General features: G+C 39.0%; 1 protein-coding gene across 6 annotated transcripts in view; it reads left to right on the top strand.

The window, feature by feature from the left end:
* RIMS2 (regulating synaptic membrane exocytosis 2) overlaps nt 1–12,727 on the top strand; it is a 629,796-nt gene extending 617,069 nt beyond the window's left edge. For 5 of the 6 annotated variants that reach the window (XM_006897149.1, XM_006897150.1, XM_006897151.1 and 2 more), the window contains 5 exons: nt 5,668–5,809; nt 9,458–9,570; nt 9,892–9,993; nt 11,259–11,398; nt 12,509–12,727. In XM_006897149.1, the coding sequence (XP_006897211.1) occupies nt 5,668–5,809; nt 9,458–9,570; nt 9,892–9,993; nt 11,259–11,398; nt 12,509–12,727 (716 nt within the window). The remainder of the gene's footprint in view (nt 1–5,667; nt 5,810–9,457; nt 9,571–9,891; nt 9,994–11,258; nt 11,399–12,508) is intronic. The other variant, XM_006897153.1, reaches the window with a different exon arrangement.
* The last annotated feature ends 9,456 nt before the right edge of the window (nt 12,728–22,183 follow it).

The raw sequence follows: 22,183 nt of genomic DNA, 5'->3' as shown, positions 1-22,183 counted from the left end.
TTAAATGTGAATCACTGGAATAAACTGTGTTTAGGTTAAATAACTTTTATGATGAATGTGACACAAGGTTTTGTAATGCTGCAAAATCAATTACTTTGTAAAGTAACCTCTTTGTGAATCAGTAAATGCCATTTTTAAAAGGTTATTCTAAATGCCGGTATACTAACTGGACTTCTTTTGTTTTTCTCAGATGACAGTGCATAGCGTATCTTCTCAATTTATCATAATCTTTTGCAGACACTGACGAAACAAGTTCAGAAACATTAGAGCTAAAAGAGATCAGAGATCATGCACCTCCTACTCCCATCCTTGTCAGATGAGGCAGAGGATCAGAGACGGGCAATGACTCACAGAAGGAACGGAGCCAGCTAGTCAGTAGTAGAAGCTGGAAATATTAATAGCCTCAGCATAGCCCCATTACTTGAGTAGTAATAACAATAATGTAATTGCAATATTAATTGAAGATTTCTTTGTGTATCAGGCACCATTCTAAGGGTGCTTTAAAGATAATTATTTTTGGTAATTCTCTCTAAAGTTTATGGTATGTTATTATTACTATCTCCATTTATCAGTTTGAGAAAACTGAATCACAGCGTAATTAACCTGTTCAAGGTCTCTCAGCTTGTAGATAAAAGAGCTTTAATACAGAGAGATGCAATCTGACATCAGATTTCCCTCTTCACTCTATTCTTTCCATCCCATCATGTTGCTGTTTGTAATTCTATACAGTACTCATAGAATATATCCACAATATCTATCTATCTGTATATGTGTGTGTGTGTGTAGTATTCATGGAATGTCTCTACAGTTCTATATAGTATTCATAGAATATATCCACAATATCTATCTATCATCTATATCTATATCAATATATCTATATACAGTATTCATGGAATATCCCACAGTTCTATACAGTACTCATAGAATCTTTTAACATTCAATACAGTCCTCATAGAATCTATCAATATATCTCTCTCTCCCTCCTCTCTTCCTTTCTCTGTCATTGTCATAAAACTGATTCCAGCTCATTCCTGACCCTCCAGTCAGTTTTCAAGGCTAGATTACAGAGTAGGAGATATCTCATCTTTCTTACAAAGAATGGCTTATGGATTTGAACCACCAGACAAGCACAGCCTTGGGTTAGCAGTGTAACTCTCTGTGGAGTAGACCACCAGACCTCCCCTCTCATAGAATAGTGCACTTTGTTCTGTACCAGGCTGCTTAACCATTGCACAACAGTCGATCGGTAATTAAAACCTACCTAGCCCCTCAATGGACAACAGATCTAATAATCTACATCTATAATGATTATAACCAAGAAAACACTATTAGGTGGTCTAGTCTGGCATATGGGGTCATTATTAGTTGGAATTAAGTTGACTGCACCCAACAACATCAGCATACTAAACTGCATAGGTTATCAATGTGGTCATACTCAGCCAATAATTTATGGAATAGCAATGAATATGGAGTCAAGAGACTGTCTATAACTCTTGTTATGTCACTTATTATAGGGGGTCCAAAAATATCTTCTGTACTAAAAGGGAATTATTAGAGCCATAGAGGGTACATGTAAAAAAATCATTTGCATGCCAAAGGACTTGAAGCACCTTATACTGTTATTCTTTGACAAATGGTAGCAATCTGTCATCACTCTGTATTCACCATAATTTCTAGTTTCATGTGACACTGCAAAGATTATGCCCTGAGACCTTCAGGGAATCTCATTTCCTTTGCAAGCCATATATGTTTGCTCTACATAAAATCATGCCACATTTTCAAACTTCACTGAAGTGTATGTCTCATTTCATGGACATTTTCTTTCGCAAAGGCGTTCTTCACAGAAGGTGGAGCGTGAAATGTGTATACAGATGATGGGATTCAGCCTGGTCTCCTCACATCAGCCCAGCACCTTCCATGATTCCATTTCACAGTTGAGGAAAAATGCTATGTTCTTTTTAATGTAGCCATTTTAGAGTATGGTCAAAATAATAAATATTAAATTGAACACCAGGGTCTATTTTGTATCTTTTGAAAAAAATAACATTAAATAATAATTTGTCCTATGTTTGAAGGTGTTGGCATATATGGATTGTTTTGGGATTTTGCTATGCCGTTTCAGTGTAAATTGTGGACCTCATAACATTTTAGTAAAAAATACTTCACATTTCTTAGTAATAAGTAAATTCTCCTTTGTAATATATAATACTATCTGTGTAAAAAAATTAGCAGTGATTTCCTAATCCTATTAAGCTTCAGCCACAGTTTGTTGGATTGAGGCTCAATGTCAAGAAGACAAAGATTCTGACCACTGGGCCAACTGGCAGCATCAGGATGGATGGTGAAGAGATTGAGATTGTTCACAGCTTTAGTTTGTTTGGCTCCGCAGTCACCACTCTTGGCACCAGTAGCTAGGAAATTAAAAGGCGCATTGCCATGGGAAAGTCTGCTATTAGGGACCTCTCCAAAGTACTGAAGAGCAATGGTGTCTCTGGAGACTAAGGTGAGTCTGATACAGGCCATAGTCTTTGCGATCACTTGTTATGCATCAGAGAGTTGGACAATGACTAAAGAGGATAGAAGGAGAATTGATGCCTTTGAGCGGTGGTGCTGGAGAAGAGTATTGAGAATACCATGGACTGCTAGGAAAACAAACAGATTCGTCCTGGAAAGGGTTAAACCGTGTAGCTCCTTGGAGGCAAGGATTCTGAGGCTCCGTCTAACATACCTTGGACATGTTGTGAGGAGAAACCGGTCCTTGGAGAGGGACATCATGCTTGGGAGGGTGGAGGGACAGCACAGAAGGGGAAGGCCCTCTATGAGGTGGATTGATTCAGTGACTGGGGTAATCGGGATGGGAGTGTCAAAGACAGTGCGATTGGCACAGGACAGAGCAGAGTTTAGGGCTGTTGTACGTACGTAGGGTCGCTATGAGTCACAAGCGACTTGACGGCACATAACAACAACAATAACAACATTAAGCTTCAGCTCATATGCAGATTTCCCTCTAAAATTGCTTTTATTGTGTTTTGCTTTTAGAAATATGTTTTCCAAGCTGAAACCAATCAGTTGTTGTTGTTGTTGTTGTTGTTAAGAGCTGTTGAGTCATAAGTGACTCATAGCGACCCTATGAACGGAAGTGCTCAACACTTCTGTGACTTTCATCCTTTTTCCAAGTTCGTAGGGTTACCAAAGGCAAGCTATTACGAAAGTGGAAGCCACTCCTGCTTCCAAGCTTGTTTTAATCAGGGAGCTCCACCAAACACTGTCTGCCATGGGTAACCGTTAATGCATTTGACACCATATCTGTGTCACAGTGTTCAGCTTCACAGCCACCACAAGTTACCTCTGTATGGCAAGTGGACACACCAGGGGTATACCTTGAAGAATGTTTGAACAAAAACAGTGAAAAAACAGGCCTGAGGGCTGCAGATTAAAAGTCCTCCACTTTTGGTAGCATCACTCATAATGTCTGATCATTATTATATCTCTTTGAATTCACTTAGTCTACAACTCCAAGCCTCATTGGATCACTTGTTTACTTTATGATGCTGACTTTTTGAAAAGACTAACCAGTTGTCTTAGACAATATCTCATGGACTGACTTTATCTATATCATTTATCATCTTACTCTGTCCTAAGTGCTTTTCGTACCTGGCAAAGGCCTATTTGGATTCAAATTGTATATTTTTATGTAGAACATCTCCATATGTGATGGTATGTATCCCATATCAGTAAATATGTGATTGCTTAACTACTAATATTGAATTTTGTCACTTGGCTAGGTGGTGTTAGCTAGGTTTCCCAGTGTTAAAGTTTGTTGTGGGGATTATTTTGCCCATATCTTTCCCCACCTTTCCACCTAATGGTGTTAACTTCCACTGACAAGTCTTTCATAAATTATTTATTCCATTCAATGTTCTAAATTGGTAAATTTTAAATTTTAACATTAACTTCCCTATTTGAACTGAGAATTCCCTCATCGGTGAGGGATGCTTTATAACTTCCTACAGTTCATATCAGTACAACATGTGTATTATAAGTTATTCAAAATATCAGCCTTACTTTGAGTCATAGATTAATCATAGCTTATATTTCCATATGGCTTTAAAGGCATTTTGATGTATGTTAAAGTTTGCAGTGAATATTTGGTGTAACTTAAAAAAACAGTGTTTCAAAATGGTTACCAGATATTATAAGCATACTGATAAAAATGAGTTTCAAGAAGTCACTGGCGATATTAGCAAATATTTATTGATCCGACTATATATCTGTGCCAGATACTAAAAGAGCTTACTTGTGAGTATATCCCAAAGAGGTAATCATGTCATGGTCAGTGTGGATAAGTATTTAGATCTGACAAGAAGGGTATAATTAAAATGCTTGAGAGTATAACCTTCTTGCTCCCGTAGTCAATCAAGCTCCACATTCCAACATTCGAGACTCTTTAAGAATCTCAGCTCTGTTTCTTATCTGAACCATTTCCACATCATTCCCACATGTGGTTGGGTCCTGGAACCATCCCTCCAGATAGATGTACATGGTCAGCCCTTCTTCTGTACATCATGTTATTTCCCTTAAACTCCAGCCTTATTCCTCTGCTGGTCCCAACTCTACTTATTTCTCAAGGCCAGTTTAAGCCCTGCTTCCTGCATAGTTAGTTCAAGCCCTGCTACCTGAATGAAGCCCCTTCCTCTCCAGTCTCCCCAGATAGCACTTCTTAATTCTATTTCTAGTATTTAGCTTTGTTTCCTGCCTAGTCCTCTAAAGAACCTCAGATGATGCAAACAGTTAACCATTTGGCAACTACCTTAAAGATTACAGGTTCAAACCTACCCAGAGATACTACAACAGGGAAGAACGTGATAAGAGGCGAACATGTCTTTAATAACACTCTATTCTGCATATGTGGCATTGCTGTGAGTCAGATTGACTTGACAGCAACAACGGCATCATTCTATTGGGCTCCCATACATAATTCCCATGTCCAGGCTACTGAAGAGTGTTGAAGTTCGTGACTAACCATGACCAAAAATTGCAAAGCTCTTTTCACATAGCATTGCTGGGTTTTCTCATTTACCTTTGTGAATCTTCTGAAATTCTCTAAACATTACTTCCCTCTGTGAAGCTGCTATCAAACAGTGTTCTCTCCTTTATACCGCTTTCTTTGCCTTCTAATACTGATCAGCTTACAAAGGTAGATTTTTCTTGTGAAAGGTAAAAATAGAAATTGTGGATTACTCACCACCTGTTCTTTGTAAACTGCACGGAGGCCTAGTTCCTCTACTATGACAAAAAGAAAAGAGAGGCGTGAAAAAATCTGGCATTTAAACATTACAATGAAAACAAAGCTCATTTTATTTTACTTAAGGCAAACCTTTTGTATTTCCTTATGTTGCCAACTTGAACACTGTTTTAAATGGGAATAAAACAATGGTATTGTGTGCTTCCTGAAGATCTGTTGGAAAAGTTTCATCCCACGCAAGAAGACATTTTTTTAAATACCTTTTTCTCTCTGCTGTGCTAATTGAACACTTTTGTATTTATATAGCTCTTTTCATCTGAGGATCTCAAAATCCTGGCTGGGATTTTGTGTGTGTGTGATTGTTATCAGCTAGTACGATAAAACTGTTATCCCTCTCTGGTTTTTTTTTTCTCTCTTTGTAGAAGCAGGAGGTAAAAAGCTACGGAGCACAGTGCAGAGAAGTACAGAGACTGGTCTGGCTGTGGAAATGAGGAACTGGATGACCCGGCAGGCAAGCCGAGAATCTACTGATGGCAGCATGAATAGCTACAGCTCGGAAGGAAAGTGAGTGAGGCTGGCTGGAATGAGTGGGCCACCTTGTCCGTCCAGTGCTGTCCCAAAGCTAGTTAGTTCCTAGGCTCTGCAGCACTGGCTTTGTTTCCACTAGCTGTTTTCCTGTGAAGATCACTTTCACTCACCTGCTTCTCAACAGTGTGGCACTTTTCTATCAAGGGAATAGGTTTGGGGATGAAGTGTTTTACTTGAATAGCAAGATGCTAGCATATGACTCTCAGAACATATGCAAATAAAAGATCTGCCCCTTCAAATAATTTACAGAGGCAAAAATAAGCACCACCCTAACAATACAGATTTTTTCTTCTTTGTTTTTAGAGCAGTTGTTACTAAAACATATGGAGTACTGCAGTATACTTGTTTCCATTCTGGAATGAACAATTTAAATAAAATAGGGCAGCCAAAACAAAAAGCCACAAAGAAAGCTGGTGAGCTTTATTTTAAAGTCATTTACCTTTGAGTCAGCTGTCTCAGATAGGTTTTGCTTGGGTTGGTTTGTTTTTTAAAGTTGTTGTTGTTGTTGTTGTGAACTGACCCAGAGCTGACCCTCCATTGGGTTTTCAGAAGCAATAATCACATGGGAGGAGACTCCCCATCCTTGTCCATCTTGGAGTAGCTGCCAGATTCAAACTGCATGCCTTTGAGATTGCAGTGCAGATTATTACCACTAGCCCACCAGAGCGCCCCCTCTTAAAGAAAGGATTATATATTCCTATTATCAACAAAGTAGTGGTAATCAACAACTTCTGGTCCATAGCTGGGGTGGTCCAGGACATTAATGGAGGAAAGTTCTGTTTACTGCCCTCACTCTGTCATCACTCTGGAAGCATCAGTTGAGATGTTTTGTATGTGTGTTTAATTCACAGACAGGAGGGTATGGTAATATGCCTAATGAGAATTTGTCTTAGCAAAATCATGTTGATGCAAAAGATGTCTGTGATGTCTATGCATTTATGGATATAGAGCCATATAATACTTATTAAATCAGTTAAAATAGGTTTAATTGAGTATTTGGATGTATGGGGTGAGAAATGGATTTATATTAATCAAGGAAATCTTAAAAGAGATGGGGCATAAAGTATATATGCATAGAGTACTTGTTCTAAAGACTATGTTGTGATATCATGCTTGATAAAGTAAAGGGTCAGAAAAAAAAAGGGAAGACCCTCAACTCAATGGATTGGCACAGTGGTGGCAGTAATGGGCTCAGCAATAATTGTGAGAATGGTACAAGAGTGGGAAGTTCCTTCTGTTGGGCATGACAGTGCTGTAAGTTGGAACCAACTTGAGAGACCCTCACAACATCAGATACTGCTAGAGAGAATTCAGGTATTGCCCCTGTACCCCAGACAATGTCATGATCTTATTGGAGAAATGAGATGAATGCTCATAAACCTACTTAACACATCTTCACCATACCTTCTATGTCCCAGACACCGTGCTAGATGTTAGCGATGTGAGTCATACAAGAGAGGCAATATCACTTGATGGTTAAGACACTGGACTTTGGAATCAAACGAGCCTAGGTTCTTAACTGGTTTTTGTGTGTTTTGTGCTTGTTTTAGTTTGGTTTTTCACTTGGGCTACTACAACTTGTGCAAGTCCTATTTTAATTGATTTTAACTGATTGAACCTTGTCAGTATTTGTTGAGTATACAGTATTGTATGACTGATGTTAGGTTCCAGAGATACAGTTGTTGTTGTTGTTGTTGTTGTTGTTGTTGTTATTATGTGCCATCAAGTTGCCTGTGACTCATAACAACTCTATATGTCCATGAGCTCTGAAACCTGCCCTAGCTTGAACCAATCTTATCATCTCCAGCAGACCTTATCCCATTTTTCCCGTCACTGAGTCAAGCAAGTATCATCCCACCATCATGAAAGTTAATGTTCTAATAGGAATGATGGACAAGAAACAAGACAAATTATTAAAGTTTATACACACAAGTTTTACATATATTAGTAAAATATGCTGTTATTGATCGGTGCTATTGAATCTGTTCTGACTCCAGGTGAGGTTCACTTTTTGGGTAATGTAAACAGAGAAGAAGCCCTTGGGTTAGTTCCAAGTTCATCCACATGTCTTCTAATTTAAAGACTGATGAGTCAGATCTATTCACAGGTAGCTTCAAAGACCTGGGGATCTAGTGCCAAATCAACCACTTAAAACCAGCCCTGTGCAGCTTAGTTCTTTTATGGCACACCGGAGAGGCCCATGAGTGGGGATCAATTGGAAAACCCGTTGGAGTAAAGATTTAAAGTCATGTGGATGTTTAAAAACATTTTTTGCTAAAGCAGTAAAGAGTCCCTGAGATAGGTGTTTTTCTGATATCAGAAGTGAGTAGGGTAACATTTTGCATTTGACTTCCAACATACAGGTTGGTGGTTTGAGACTATCCAACAATATGCAGAAGAAAAAGATTGGCAGTATCTCCCATCACATTTATAGTCAGGAAATCTCTCTGTAACATACCAGGAGTCAGAATTCACTCCACAGCCAGAACAACATTGAGAGAAAGAAGCAGGAAAAGAACTGAAATTCTCATTGGTTAAGAGGGGGTATCCTCTTGGCAGAATATGTAAACTAAACAATTAGAGTGTGTGTCTGTGGTCCTAGGAAGACATCCATGCTAGAGATGTCAGGAACTATAGATATTTAAAATTACTTTGGATAAGATCAGCAAAGGGAAATGGGCATTTAGAAAAGCGAAGCTGTTAATGATTGTTTTTATGTACCATCAAGTTGGAACCAACTCATAGCAGGTTTTCAGAGACAGTTAATCACATGGAAGTAGATCACTTTTATTTCTTCTTCGGAGCAGCTGGCATTTTTTAAGCTTGTGCCTTGAGTTGGAAGTGCTCCCAATATTAGTAGCAGAGATAGCAAGAGAACCATGGGCAGGGAGGTAAAAGGGAAAATGCAAGAGACCAAGTGGTACAGAAAGCCAGTTGGAGAAAGGGTTTCAATGAAGAGTTGAAGGATTGATTGTGTCAACTGCTGCTATTAAATTAGATGAGTACTGACAGGTGGACTTAGCACTGTGGTCATTAGATGAGCCTGATTAGAGAAAATGTGATGGAGCGATGAAAATGAAAAGCTGATTAAAGTTTCAAGTGACAATGAAATAAATTGAAGATGGCACACAGAGACAAGTGTTTGAAGGAATTTTATTATAAAAGGACAAAGGTAACACAAGACAGCAGCTAGCGAGGAGTGAGCCAGGAGCAAGATTTTTTTTCTCTTTTTTAAATGGAGGAAAATGTGTATATTAATAGGAATGACCCAGAAGAGCTTCTTTATCTATGTAATGAATTAAACAATAGTCTATCAGAATGCAACTAAGAGGATTAAATATGTTAATGCCTGACATACAAGGAGTAATCAATAGGTATTGATTTATTGGTAGAACCCTCCAGAGCAAGGGGACGGCAGACATACAAACAGAAACCTGTGATAGAAGAGTGCTTCTGGTGGTGTATCTGGTCACCAGAGAACATACGAGGGGCCCAGTAGGTATAATGGTGACAAAACAGTGGTACCCAGGACTTATGCCACAGAAAGGAAACTAGAGAGGACTTGAGCTTGCTTGAAAGTAAATGGATTAAAAGCTTCATTTTCTTATCTTCATTTACTTCTAGCCTGATTTTTCCTGGTGTCCGCTTGGCCTCTGATAGCCAGTTCAGCGACTTTTTGGATGGCCTTGGCCCTGCCCAGCTCGTGGGGCGTCAGACTCTGGCTACACCAGCAATGGGTAAGAATTGTTATCAATGCAACTTGGTTCTTGTGGTATATTGAAAAGTATGTTCTGTGTTTCATTGAATCTTTATTGTCACCAACAAGAGTCGTGTCTAGAGTTTAACAGTGAGACACTCCATCTCATTTTTTTGGTACCATAATTCATGGTGCTTTTTAAAGTATGACTTTGTTGGTGAAAATTTTAGCTGTCTTTGAATTTTTGTTAAATGTGTGGGGAAGTAAAGGGTATTAAACCAAGGTCTTTGGCATAAGTGTTTTAGTCATTGTGTTTATGTGTTAAGATGTTTTCATTTCTTCCCCCCACATGCACTGTTAGGTGACATTCAGGTAGGAATGATGGACAAAAAAGGACAGTTGGAGGTGGAAATCATCCGGGCCCGTGGCCTTGTTGTCAAACCAGGTTCCAAGACACTGCCAGGTAACAAAAGGAAGCCATTCTTCCATTATTACTCATTATTCACTCTTTTCAGCTAGAGTCTATTTTTTATTAGATATGAGTCAACTGTATGACTGACTAGTTGGAGGAATTATAGTTTATGTGTTTATCCTAGGTGAGCATTTAATGAGGGTGGTCGGGGGGAGGGGAAGATAATAAAAGTTGGTAAATAAGTGCATAGATGGTAGAAACTATGGCAAAATAATAATCCCCTTGCTTAGATCAGTCATTTTGTGATAAAACATATATAAAATTGTCTCATTTTGCCAGCTGGTGCTGCTTCTTGCTGTTCTTCAGTTTATCTAGATATTCAGAAATTCCCCTAGAACTCTGAAATTAGAGTAAAAATAGACAGAGGCCGCCAAGGCAACATAAGTCTACATATGCTGAACATTAATTAAGACTTTCCTTATGTAATACGTAAGGAAAAGGAGGCAGAGTTATAACTTTCAGTCATGATGCCTCATATTTGGTACGGAAATACCACAATCTACGGTTTTTGAACTCGTGGAAAATGATTTCTGGAACAATTATGAAGGAATTTCAAACTTGGTTTCTAACCTCAGGACCTGCACTGACTCATGATTATGAATCTCCTAACTGCTCTGTCTCTGCAGGAATTTTGAATTATCAGCTACCTATTGTACAACCTTGCAGTGCTGATTAAGACAATCATGTATATAAAGCTCTTGAGCTAGACAACCCATTTCTGCTTAAAAAGAATGGTATAACTTATCCACACATGACAAAGGTTTGGATGAGCTGTCTGCCAGATAAATTTCAGGCCATTAAATTCACAATTAATTGCCTCTTCCCACTTAAGTTCAACATATTATATCAAACCGGTGTATGCCTTGTATCCCCACCACCTTCAAGAAACACGCCCTATTGAATGATAAATAAGGGATCTGCGAGGACGAGTGAGTAAAATAATACATATTAAACATGTTCAATTAGATTTATGAATGGATCACGTAAACACTTAGTACATCTAAAGGCTGGAAGCAGTTCACTATATTTAATCCACTGTTCTCATCTAGCAAACTGGTTGATAAGAAAATCAGAATCAGCTCACAGGCAGTATCAGCATTGCCTAAAATTGCATGAGTGACTGCTGATTATCCATTGTTTACCTAGTGATTGTGACAAAAGTGGAAGCGCTTCAGCATACGATGTCACACTTGTGCGCTGGCCAAGCTCCCTTCCATAGCGGAAGCTCCTCACTTGCTCTCTGTCTCTTTCCCCAGCACCCTATGTAAAGGTGTACCTGTTAGATAATGGAGTCTGCATAGCCAAAAAGAAAACAAAAGTGGCGAGGAAAACGCTGGAGCCCCTTTACCAGCAGCTTTTGTCATTCGAGGAGAGCCCCCAAGGAAAGGTGTTACAGGTACTTACTGAATTCTTCTACCCTGCTTACCTAAGAAAGTATTTTTGTGAGGTGGGACCTTTATCCAGCATCTTTTTATATCACATTACCTTCTATTCCCGACTGTTGGAAATCTTGGGAACTTCAAATCCATAACCAGTGCTTGCAAACTCTGTCCACTGTTATTTCCTTCAAAGTGAATCATAGACTTGCCAAGCCCTTCACACTTAGACTCCATTCTCTTTGAAGTGCGTGTGATCTTAAGACTTCAGTACATTTACTGTAATGTACCTTTGGATTCCAGTATATTTATTGAATATTGCTCTTGAGTCAGAACCAACTTATAGCTAACCCTCCAGCATGTTTTCAGAAGCTGTAAATTGCACAAGAAGGAGATTGCCTGTCTTTTCCCTTGGAGTAGCTGGAAGATTCCAGCTTCCCATTCTTGGAATGGCAGTACCCTCTAGGCCACCAGTATTTTATGACCCCCATCATATTATAATGTACCATTGAGTTGAGTCCGAACCGGCCCATAGCTGACCCTCCATAGGGTTTTCAGAGGCTGCAAATCACAGGAGAAGAGATTGCCCATCTTTCTTCCACAGAGTAGCTAGTGCATTTGAGCCAAGGACCTTTGTGTTGGCGGCAAGAATTTGTGGTAACTTCTCACCACTAAACCACCAGAGCTCGCATATTATAAAAGAGAGATAATTTCATTAATAGTATCTCAGTTCACCAGTCTTCAAATTGGTGTAAGAATATATCATCTGTGTATTGTACACCAACTGTGATACCTTTTAAAATGACAGTATTTAACACAGTGACAAATATCATGATAGGAATACTCAAATGGCACAAATGATTACATACTTAAACCATTAACTTAAAGGTTGGATGTTCATACCCACCTGGAAATCTGCTTCCAAAAGGTCACAACCTTGATGACCGAATGACATGCAATTCTAATCCGCAGACATAGGGTCACCATGGGCCAGAATCAACTCGATAAATTTTAACAAGTTTAACATGGTGTTTGATGTCAAGTAATTAAAGCAACTAATAATTGCTCATGAGGGCTTTGCTTGTTTTATGTCCGTGATTGTATTTATGTTTCTTTCTGTTTGCCTGCAGATCATCGTCTGGGGAGACTATGGCCGTATGGATCACAAGTCCTTCATGGGAGTGGCCCAGATACTATTAGATGAACTGGAGCTGTCCAACATGGTGATTGGATGGTTCAAACTCTTCCCCCCTTCTTCCCTAGTAGACCCAACCTTGGCCCCTCTGACAAGAAGAGCTTCCCAGTCATCTCTGGAAAGTTCAACTGGACCTTCTTATTCTCGTTCATAGCAGCTGTAAAACTGTTGTCATAGCAACCAGCGTTACAAAAAAAAAATAAATAAAATACACAGGTCGCAGACCCTGGTAACACTGCATGCTTAATGTTGTGTCTTCTGAGCCTGTTTCTAGGGATACAAAGTGATCCTGTGTTCTCAGAGGAAGTTGCACACATTGTGCCCTAACGGAGGCCCTCAGGTGAAAGAACAGAGCTTTGAAGAACTATCAGGTTTGGAGTTCAATGACACTCAAATTTTGGTCCAATCTGAAGCCATGGATTAATCTAAAGAATCAGTCAGTTTCATGCAACAATTGCCCTTTTCAATGGCACCTTTATATTTTTATTGTTCCTTTTTCTTCATTTCTCTGACCCTCACCTCCCCCACAAGCCCTATTACGCCACAGAAATGGAGCTATCCAGCCATTAAGCCATGTTACAAGTCACGGAGTGAAGTTCTAGGAAGCATCAGGTGAAAAGCAGGAGACCAAAGACGTGGTCGGAACAAAATGTCAGACCTCCTCTGGACAGAGATGGGGCAGTCAGCACAAAGAGTGACGAGCCCACAGCTCCAGCAGGCATATCACTTACCAATGCCAAGACATGTAGGACTTTGAAATACAAGATCCTGTGGCTCCCCTGTTGGATGAAATCAAAGAGACATTTGTTTGCATGGACACAGATTAGCTGAATACTTAAATTATTTTCTTGGGGCTGCAACTTGCAAAAAAGAAAAAAACCAACAAAAAAAATCAGCCATTTTCAACAATTTATATTATTTTTTAAAAAATAAATTTCACTAGTGCATGGTTTTAAAAGGGGGAGAGAATGCAACAGGGTGATATGAGGACACACCATGTTTATTCTTTAAATTAATCACAGTCTGTGTTTTGGCAGACGTTACAAATGAAAATCCTTTCTAGCAGATACTTAAAAATTCTCTTTATGTGACAAATACATATAATATATTCCATTTATTTCCATGTTAAAAATACGAATCTTATAAAGTTCAATATTCTGTGCAAATTTTTCACATTGTCCTTCCTCTTCTCTATCTCACACATTCTTTAAATCTTTTCTCCCCAACAGAGTGAACATTATACTGAAAAGTTACAAATTTCTGACCTGATATTCTCTTAAACCCCATATTTGATTCAGGGCTATGGATGCTTCTGAATGTCTCAAAAGGGGGGAAAAATAACCCAACAATATTTAAGAGCTTTATTTCAAGCATGTTGGAAAGGATTTTGCAACATGACTTGGGAGTGCATTAAAGTCAGTCAGCATGTATTTGACAAAGATGATATTTGAACTTTTGCAATGTATTGTACAGTGCATGGTAAATTTTTTTTCACCTTTCAAAATTCAGTTATACAGGAAAATTCTAAATTACATGGCCACAGTAATGTCTGATAAAATTTGGTTTTAACACCAGCATTATTCATACAGGGATTAAAATGTTATTTCTGTAAGGTCTTAGCTTTCTGGTTTTGGGTTTCTTTTTCAATTAATTAAAGACATTTCTTTAGCCAATTTTCATGCACTCTGTGAATAGAAACACTGCTAAGAATTTGGAACCCAGAAATGTGGGACTGTTTATTAATTCATTTTTCTGTAGGAAAATTCAATTTTTCACAAATTATATTTCTAAAGAAATATAGTAAACAAATTTGCAACAACAATTTTAAAAGCTCCAATTTTTAGGTGATTAAAAGAAAATCGATATGCCTAATAATAGTTCTTTAATGCCATCACCAACAGTCTCCAAAGCAACTCCCCCAAAGTCAGAAGCCACTGCCTTTAGTCTGGAAGACTAAAGAGCCCTTGCCATCAGGTGTCACTGCAAGGTCAAATTTCTCTCAACTTTCCCCTTAGAAGAAAAGTCAGGGCTGATAACATAAACTGTCCTTTATGTACACTTTGATAATACTTTTTTATCAATTGATTTTCATTTCTTGCAATAACTTTTTAAATCCTCACACCTTCTGCTTGACTTTAAATTTAAGGCCATGCACAAAAATCCTTTTATTTGGTTGTTTATGGAAAAGCCAGTGCTGACCATTAAAAACCATTATGCTTGATATGGTGCAAAAGTTAAAATGTGTTTCACTAAAAATGCCTTCTCTTTATGTGGTGCAATATGAAACTAGGTCTTGACATTCTGAGATCTAAAGTGGACCTGGGTAAAGTTGTACAAGAACGAATAAAACTTTACTGAAATAATTTCCAAACCTGTGTACCAGCAACAATTGATTTAATAGACCTCTAGTGTCTAAACTCTCCCTTAGAAGAAACGTTTACCATTTTCCTGATACTAAGATGCAGTCACATAATCTTTTGTGCATATTCCAATATAAATTATTTTTAATTTTAATAAGAAGGACATGACCATATGGAATATTTGTACATACTTGTCATTATGCAGTATTTATTTAAAAGTTGGTGTATTTTTTTTTAAATTTTCACATGTCTGCACCTCAATTTGTGGTTTAGTCATGTAAATAGTGACCACTGCTGCCCTGTACATACCATGTTTTAAAAGTAAAGGGAATTCCAGTTGGGGAAAAACAACAACAAAAATAGGGCAGATTAGTCCTGTAATGAACACCAACTTCTGTAAATCAAATTCATTCTGGTGATGGTATTTAACACTTTCAATAAAACATTTTCTTTACAGATGCTGTATACAGTGTTTTCTCTGACATCTCTTCTTCTCAAAATCCCTTAACTTCTTGTAGTTCATTCCCAGAGTCACCGTCAATCTTTCTCTGAATAACAAAAATGTTCTGCCTACCTTGCCAGTAACCCTCAACTGAGCATTTCTTTAAAAGAGAATTTCTGTTTATGCCATTAAAAGTTAACTTTTTTAAAAAAAGATTAATAGTGTGGATCAAATTGATTTCTGGTTGAATAAGGTGATTTCTGGTTGAATGATTCAGCAACTTTCAGTTTTATGAGTGAAAAGATAAGACTTCTGAGGTACTCTTGGCCTGATTCTCCAATAATAGAATTACAAAGTATTGGACACGGCTCTGCCAGTCCCTGGATGCAGAAGACAAGAGTAGGATTTGGCTTTAAGCTGATACGCTTTGGCTGAAGTGTCAGCTCAGCTTTAGGATATGTTTTCCATTGGAGAAATGTGTCCCCTAACCTGACACATGATACCTCATCCTAAGACTGGAAAATTTTGAGGATGAAGTTATTGTTTTACTTTAGGTGATGTCAAGTACAACTAGTAACAACCCCATGAACAATAGATCTGAACCCTGTCCTATTCTGTGCCATCTTCACTCTTCCTGACACATTAGAGCTCATTGCGCCAGTCACCATGTCAATACATCTGGTCAAGGGTCGTCTTCTCCTTTGCTGACCCTCTACCTTTCTGAGCATCATGTTCTCCAAGGAATAGCCCCTCCTAGCAACATGTGCAAAGTAGGTCAGATGAAGCCTCATCATCTTTGACTTCAAAGAGCTCTCTGGCTGCACCCTCTCCAAGATATATTTGGCGGTCCATAGGATGTTCAGTGCTCTTCTCCCAACACAACTCAAAGGCATCAATTCTTCCACTGTCATCCCTATTCATTATTCAGCTCTCAGATGCATAGTATGTGATCGGAAAGACCATGGCCTGAATCAGACACACCTTAGTCCTCAAACTGACATCATTACTCCTCAATAATTTGGAGAGGTCCCTAACTGGAAACTTTACCAAAGCAATATGTCTCCTTAGTCCCAAGTATGTTAATTGTGGATTCAAATAAGATGAAGTTGTTGATAGTTTCAATCTTTACTCTGTCATGATGTTAGCTAACGGTCTAGTGATAAAAATCTTTGTTTTCCTGACATTGAGATGCAATCTGTATCGAAGGCTATATTCTTTGATCTTCTGTAACAATTGCTTCAAATCCTCCTCACTTTCAGCAAGCAAGGTTGAGTCATCTACATAAGGCAGGTTATTGATGAGTCTCCTTCGGATCCTGATGCCATATCCTTCTTCAAAGAGTCTGAATTCTCAAACAATTTGCTCAGCATACAGATTAAATAAATATGGAGAAAGAATACAACCATGACACACTCCTTTCTTAATTTTAAACCATGCAGTGTTCTCTGATCTGTTTGCACAACAGCCTGCTGGTCTAAGTTTTGGGGTTTTTTTAAACAAATACTCTCAGATGTTTTACATATCTATGTATCATCTATATCTATCTATATAGAGGTTTGCTCAGAAAGTTCTTATACATTGTGTTTCACACTATTCTTTATTCACATGATATTTCATACAGTCATTCCCATGCATTGTGTTTTGTAAAATTAATCACCAGTGGACCTTGCCTATTATTATCTTGTCTTTTCAGGTCCCCATCAAACCTTCCCATAGCCTTCACCCCTTCCCTCCACCCACCAAATTGTGCACTGAGTGAAGCAGTTAGAGGATTTCTCCACATCCTTCTAGGGCAGGTGCTTGAAGGGCGTCAGAGGACAGCAGAGCTCAGTGGGAATATACTAAGAGCTAGTTTGGATTCACATTTAATTAGTACTTTGACTGAAATCCAAGCCTCGTTTGTGCCTCCTTTGAACCAGCCATTTTTCTCATTCCTTATGGGTCATTCCAGTTCAGTCTCCTGGACTTAACCATAGATCCTACTGGTTTTTAATTTGCTGCTCATACCTCCTATTGTGGAAATCACCTTTTCTTCTTTATATCCCCTCTCCTGGAAAACCTTTCTACTTTCTCAAAAATTGTCTGTTGGTCCCTTCTTGCAGTGTCAAGTTTAGGACGGGGCTCTTTGTTGTTGTTGCTGTAGTATATCTTCTATTCAAAACTGTCCCATAGCTGACCCTCCAGTGGATTTTCACAGAATTGCACTGGAGCAGAGATTGCCCATCTTTTGCCCACAGAGCGGCTGGTGGATTTAAACAGGATCCCTTTACAACTCAACACTAGACCACAAGTGCTCTCTGAATTCTTCATAAGTAGCTCCCAACCAAACCCCAACAACAACAACAACAAAAAACCAAAACATGCAGCAGATGCCAACACCTCTCCCAAGGGATCCTGGATACCAAAGCCCCATAAGAAGCAATAAAGGACGAAATAATCTCTCTTGTAAAGCCTGTGGCTCCTGATTCCCTTAACATCTTGCTGACATCCATGGATAATAAGTAGTTCACTGGCATTCCTTTTCTTTTTCCTTTGTGAATTATTTATTAGAAGTCATTTGCAAGATGAATTTTAGTAAAAACCGTATTATGCTATTCAACTTCTCCACATGACTTGATTGAAACACTCTTTTCCTGGGCATTGTTTTTCTTCCTGTGAAAGGGATGGTTTGAAGTAGATTCTCTACCAATGGATCTGCACTATGACTATCATGTATACTCACTCCTTCAGGCCAGAAGTCGCGTGTCTCTCTCTTATATCCATCTTGTTGTTGTGGAAACTGAGGAGGAAGCCACCGCAGAGGCGGGCACTTCAGTTTGTTGCTGTGGCTGGGCACCATACACCAAAGCTGACCCTCCAGTGGGTTTTCAGAGGCTGTTAATTGCATGAGAGACAACTGCCCATCTTTCTCCTACAGAGCAGCTGGTGAATTTGAACTGTGTGCCATTGGTTTGGCAGTGCTGTTCCTTACTACAGAACTCCCTTATATAATATGTTGTTGTTGTTATGTGCCATCAAGTCACTTGTAACTCATAGTGACCTTGTGTACAAAAGCCCTGAAACCTGCTCTATCCTGTGCTAACTTTATTGTCTCCGACTCGCCTACGCTCATTACACCAGTCTCATCAATGGTCTTCCTCTCTTTCTCTGTCCCTCCACCCTTCCAAGCATGATGTTCCTCTCCAAGGACCGGTCCTTCCTTGCAATATGACCAAAGTATGTCAGACGAAGATTCAGAATCCTTGCCTCCAAGGAGCAGCCCAGCTTCACCCTCTCCAGGACAAACCTGTTTGTTCTCCTGGCAGTCATGGTATATTCAGTACTCTTCTGCAGCACCACAGCTCAAAGGCAGCAATTCGCTTTCTATCATCCCTAGTCACTGAACAGCTCTCTGACACATAACAAGCAATTGCAAAGACTATGGCCTGGATTAGGCACACCTCAGTCTCCAGACTGACGTTGTTGCTCTTCAGTACTCTGGAGAGGTTCTTGACAGCTTACTTTCCCAATGCAATTCATCTTTTGATTTTCTGGCTGCTGTACCAAGAGTGTTGATTGTGGAGCCAAGCAAATTGAAGCTGTTAATCTCAATCACTTTACCATCCATTATGATGTTGCTAATTGGCCCAGTGGTGAGAATCATTGTCTTCTTGATGCTGATTTCCAATCCATATTTAAGCTGCAGTCCTTGATCTTCTACAACAAACACTTCAGGTCCTCCTCACGGTTTCAGCAAACAGGATTGCCTTAGTGCTAGGATAATGCAAGACACATAGATGCTCCGTAAGTATCTGTTGAATTAACGACTTGCATTTCACACTTATTCTTTAAGGCACTATTCTGGACACAAAGTTCTTGGTGGTAGTGATTGTCAAACACTTGACTACAAGCTGTAAGTTTGATGGTTCAAAGCCATCTATAATCACTTCAGAGACAGAAGAGTCACAGTCTTGAAAATCTTACATTAGTATGCACCATCAAGTTGGAATTGACCCATAGCTGACCCGTCAGCAGGTTTTCTGGGGCAGTTAATGACATGGAAGGAGATTGCCCATCTTTCTCCCACAGAGCAACAGGTGAATCTGAACAACATCCCTTTGTGTTACAGTGCTCTTTTGAAAATTCTATAAAGCAACTGAATTCTGCATACATGAGTGCTTTGATACACACCGTTTCTGAGTTCATTCAGACCACTTCTGAGTTGATATTTTCCTTCAGAAGTTAGTTTTAACTTAAGCTTTAACATAAAATCGATTTGTAAATAAAGTAATCCCTTGGAACTCATTATAAAGGAATTATTATAAAGAACTATTTATAAATAATGGTATAATGAATTGTGTGCTGTTAACAGAAAAATCAAGGTTCAAATCCACAAGTCACTTAGAGAAAGTTAAGGCAATCTACTTCATAAATATGTACAATCTTAAGACACTGTGGAGGGTCACAATGAGTCAAAATTGTTGGTAACAGGGTTTTTTTTGTGGTTTAATTGCCCATGTAATTCTATTTGCCATGGATTCTCAAGTGCTCCAATTTTTCCCTTGATACTGAAGACGCAGTACACTTTTAGGGGAGGGAGGTAAAAGAAACAAAACTAAATTTATTAGATGGGGGAAAGTTAGGTTATCAGATGTTATACCTGGAAGGATGGAGGGTCGGCGCAGGAGAAGAAGACCCTGGATGACATGAATTGACACAGTGACTGTGGCAAAGGTGACAGGTGTGTCAGAGACAGTGAGATTAGCTCAAGATAGGACAGAGTTCACTATGAGTCACAGTCAACTTGACAGCGCATAACAACAAGATGTTATATTTGCTGATAGAAGATAGGACTTGGTTTAAGGTAAGAGAGCATGCTGCCAACACAGCAAAGTGGAAACAAAGATTGAAGAGACTCTTGCAGCTTCCTTCAAGATGGAAGATGATTCGCACATTTGCTCTTCCAAGAAAGCCCACGTATTCTAGCTGTAATGAGTTGGGCTCTTGCTTCTTGCATTCACGGGCTTTAATTAAGGCATTTGGCAAAGGGCAAGTCTAATAGAATTCCAGAAGCTTTACAATAAAGAACAATCTCATGGAAGCCAAGGAAACCCTGAGATGGGCCATCCAACTTCTGTTTGCCAAGTGCCTAGAGAATTCAGAATCTCTAAGAAGCTCATTCCGTAGTCTGTAACTGTTAGACTTTTCTGAACAAGGGAAGCTGTGGTGGCCTCATTCAGAGGGACTTGTGCTACTAACCCAAGGTCTGCACCTCACTGGCAGTTTGAATCCATCATGGTTCCTCAGGAGAAAGATGAACAGTCTCATGTGATTTACAGCCTCAATAGCTGTAACTGTAACCCATAGTGGGTCAGTTTTGAGTTGGTGCCAACTTGATAGCAGTACGAGCTCTAAACAGGTAGCCTAAACGTTTCATTAGTTTCCACTTCCTGGGACTTTTACTTCCTTACTATGCCCATCTCTTTAAAAGTGGTCTTAAAGTTGTCTTATTCTAGATAAAAAAGATCTAGGTTCCAACAGATGCTCAATCTGTTATATTACCAGTATTTATGTAACATACTAATTTGATAACCTTGAGTAAACCATTCATTTTGCCTCAGTTTTCTCATCTATACAATATGGATTTTAGTAGCAACCACCAAATGAGATTGTTGAAAGGATTAAATGAAGTAAAAGGTAAATTATTTAGAAAACCAATATATTCAGTCAGTAGGAGGTCTTGTAAGGGAGTTCTGGTGGCCTCGTGGGTAAGGAGTTGAGATACCAATCCAAAGGCATGAATGCACTAACTGCTCCAAGCGAGAAAGACGACCAATCTCATCCTGCACAGTTCACAACCTCTAAAACCCCCCTGGAGGGTTGGCTCTAAATCAATTTCACATACATCAGCAATAACACTGTTGTGGTGATGATTGTAGCTATTATGACTACTTAGCTATAATTCTTTTTTCCAGGTACCTCTACTCCTTTCAACTTGTTGTTGTTAAGTGCTGTAGAATAATAGATGGCCCAAAGAGACCCTATGAACGAAAGTCGTGAACACAAAGCTTGCATCTTTCCCCCAAGTTCATAGAGTTTCCAGAAACAAGTTTTTGGGGTTTGTTTGTTTGTTTGTTTAAGTAGATGCCACTCCTGCTTCCAAGTCTGTTTTATTCTGGAGATCCACAAAAAGCAGGCCTGAGGGCCCAAAACTCTTTTTAAATAGGAGGCCAAATCCAATCAGCTCACACCCTATTTGCAAATAACTAAAACTAGCCACACCCTAGTCTCAGTCCCAAATGAGAAAACACAGTTTTGCAGAATCTGGTTGTTGTGCTCATCTTCCCAGCCTGGAAATAGCCCCAGACTGATGGCCAAAAGTTGAGACTCCTTTCAACTACTGACTAGAAATCTCATCCCATGGCTTATTTTCTAGGTTCACTCTTCAGAATTAAGCAAATGACTCTACACAAGACCTAGTTCAAGAAAACTCTGGTATCTCCCATTATAAAAACCATTTAAGATTGTGTTACTGCTTCTGCAGCCACATCACATATTCAGGCTGGGCTGATAACCCAGCTTCTATATCTAACTTCATGCAAATGGATTCCTCATTCTGTCTTTATACAATCTTGATTTTAGCCAAGCACAAATATGAAAGTCCATTCTTACTGAATTAGTGTTTTATTCCAGCCTGCCAAAATCGTCATGACTGCCTTATCCCTAACATTTACCTTGACTTGGGTTGAAGGTCTTTTTTTTTTTTCTATAATTATATTTTATTAATTTTCATAAACATTTACAGAGATTTTGGGCTTCCACTCATTCA

This window comes from Elephantulus edwardii, unplaced genomic scaffold, assembly GCF_000299155.1.
Source record: "Elephantulus edwardii isolate Elephantulus edwardi_28Jun2011 unplaced genomic scaffold, EleEdw1.0 scaffold00202, whole genome shotgun sequence".
NCBI classification, from domain to species: domain Eukaryota; kingdom Metazoa; phylum Chordata; class Mammalia; order Macroscelidea; family Macroscelididae; genus Elephantulus; species Elephantulus edwardii.
This window is presented reverse-complemented; position numbering and strand designations above follow the sequence as displayed.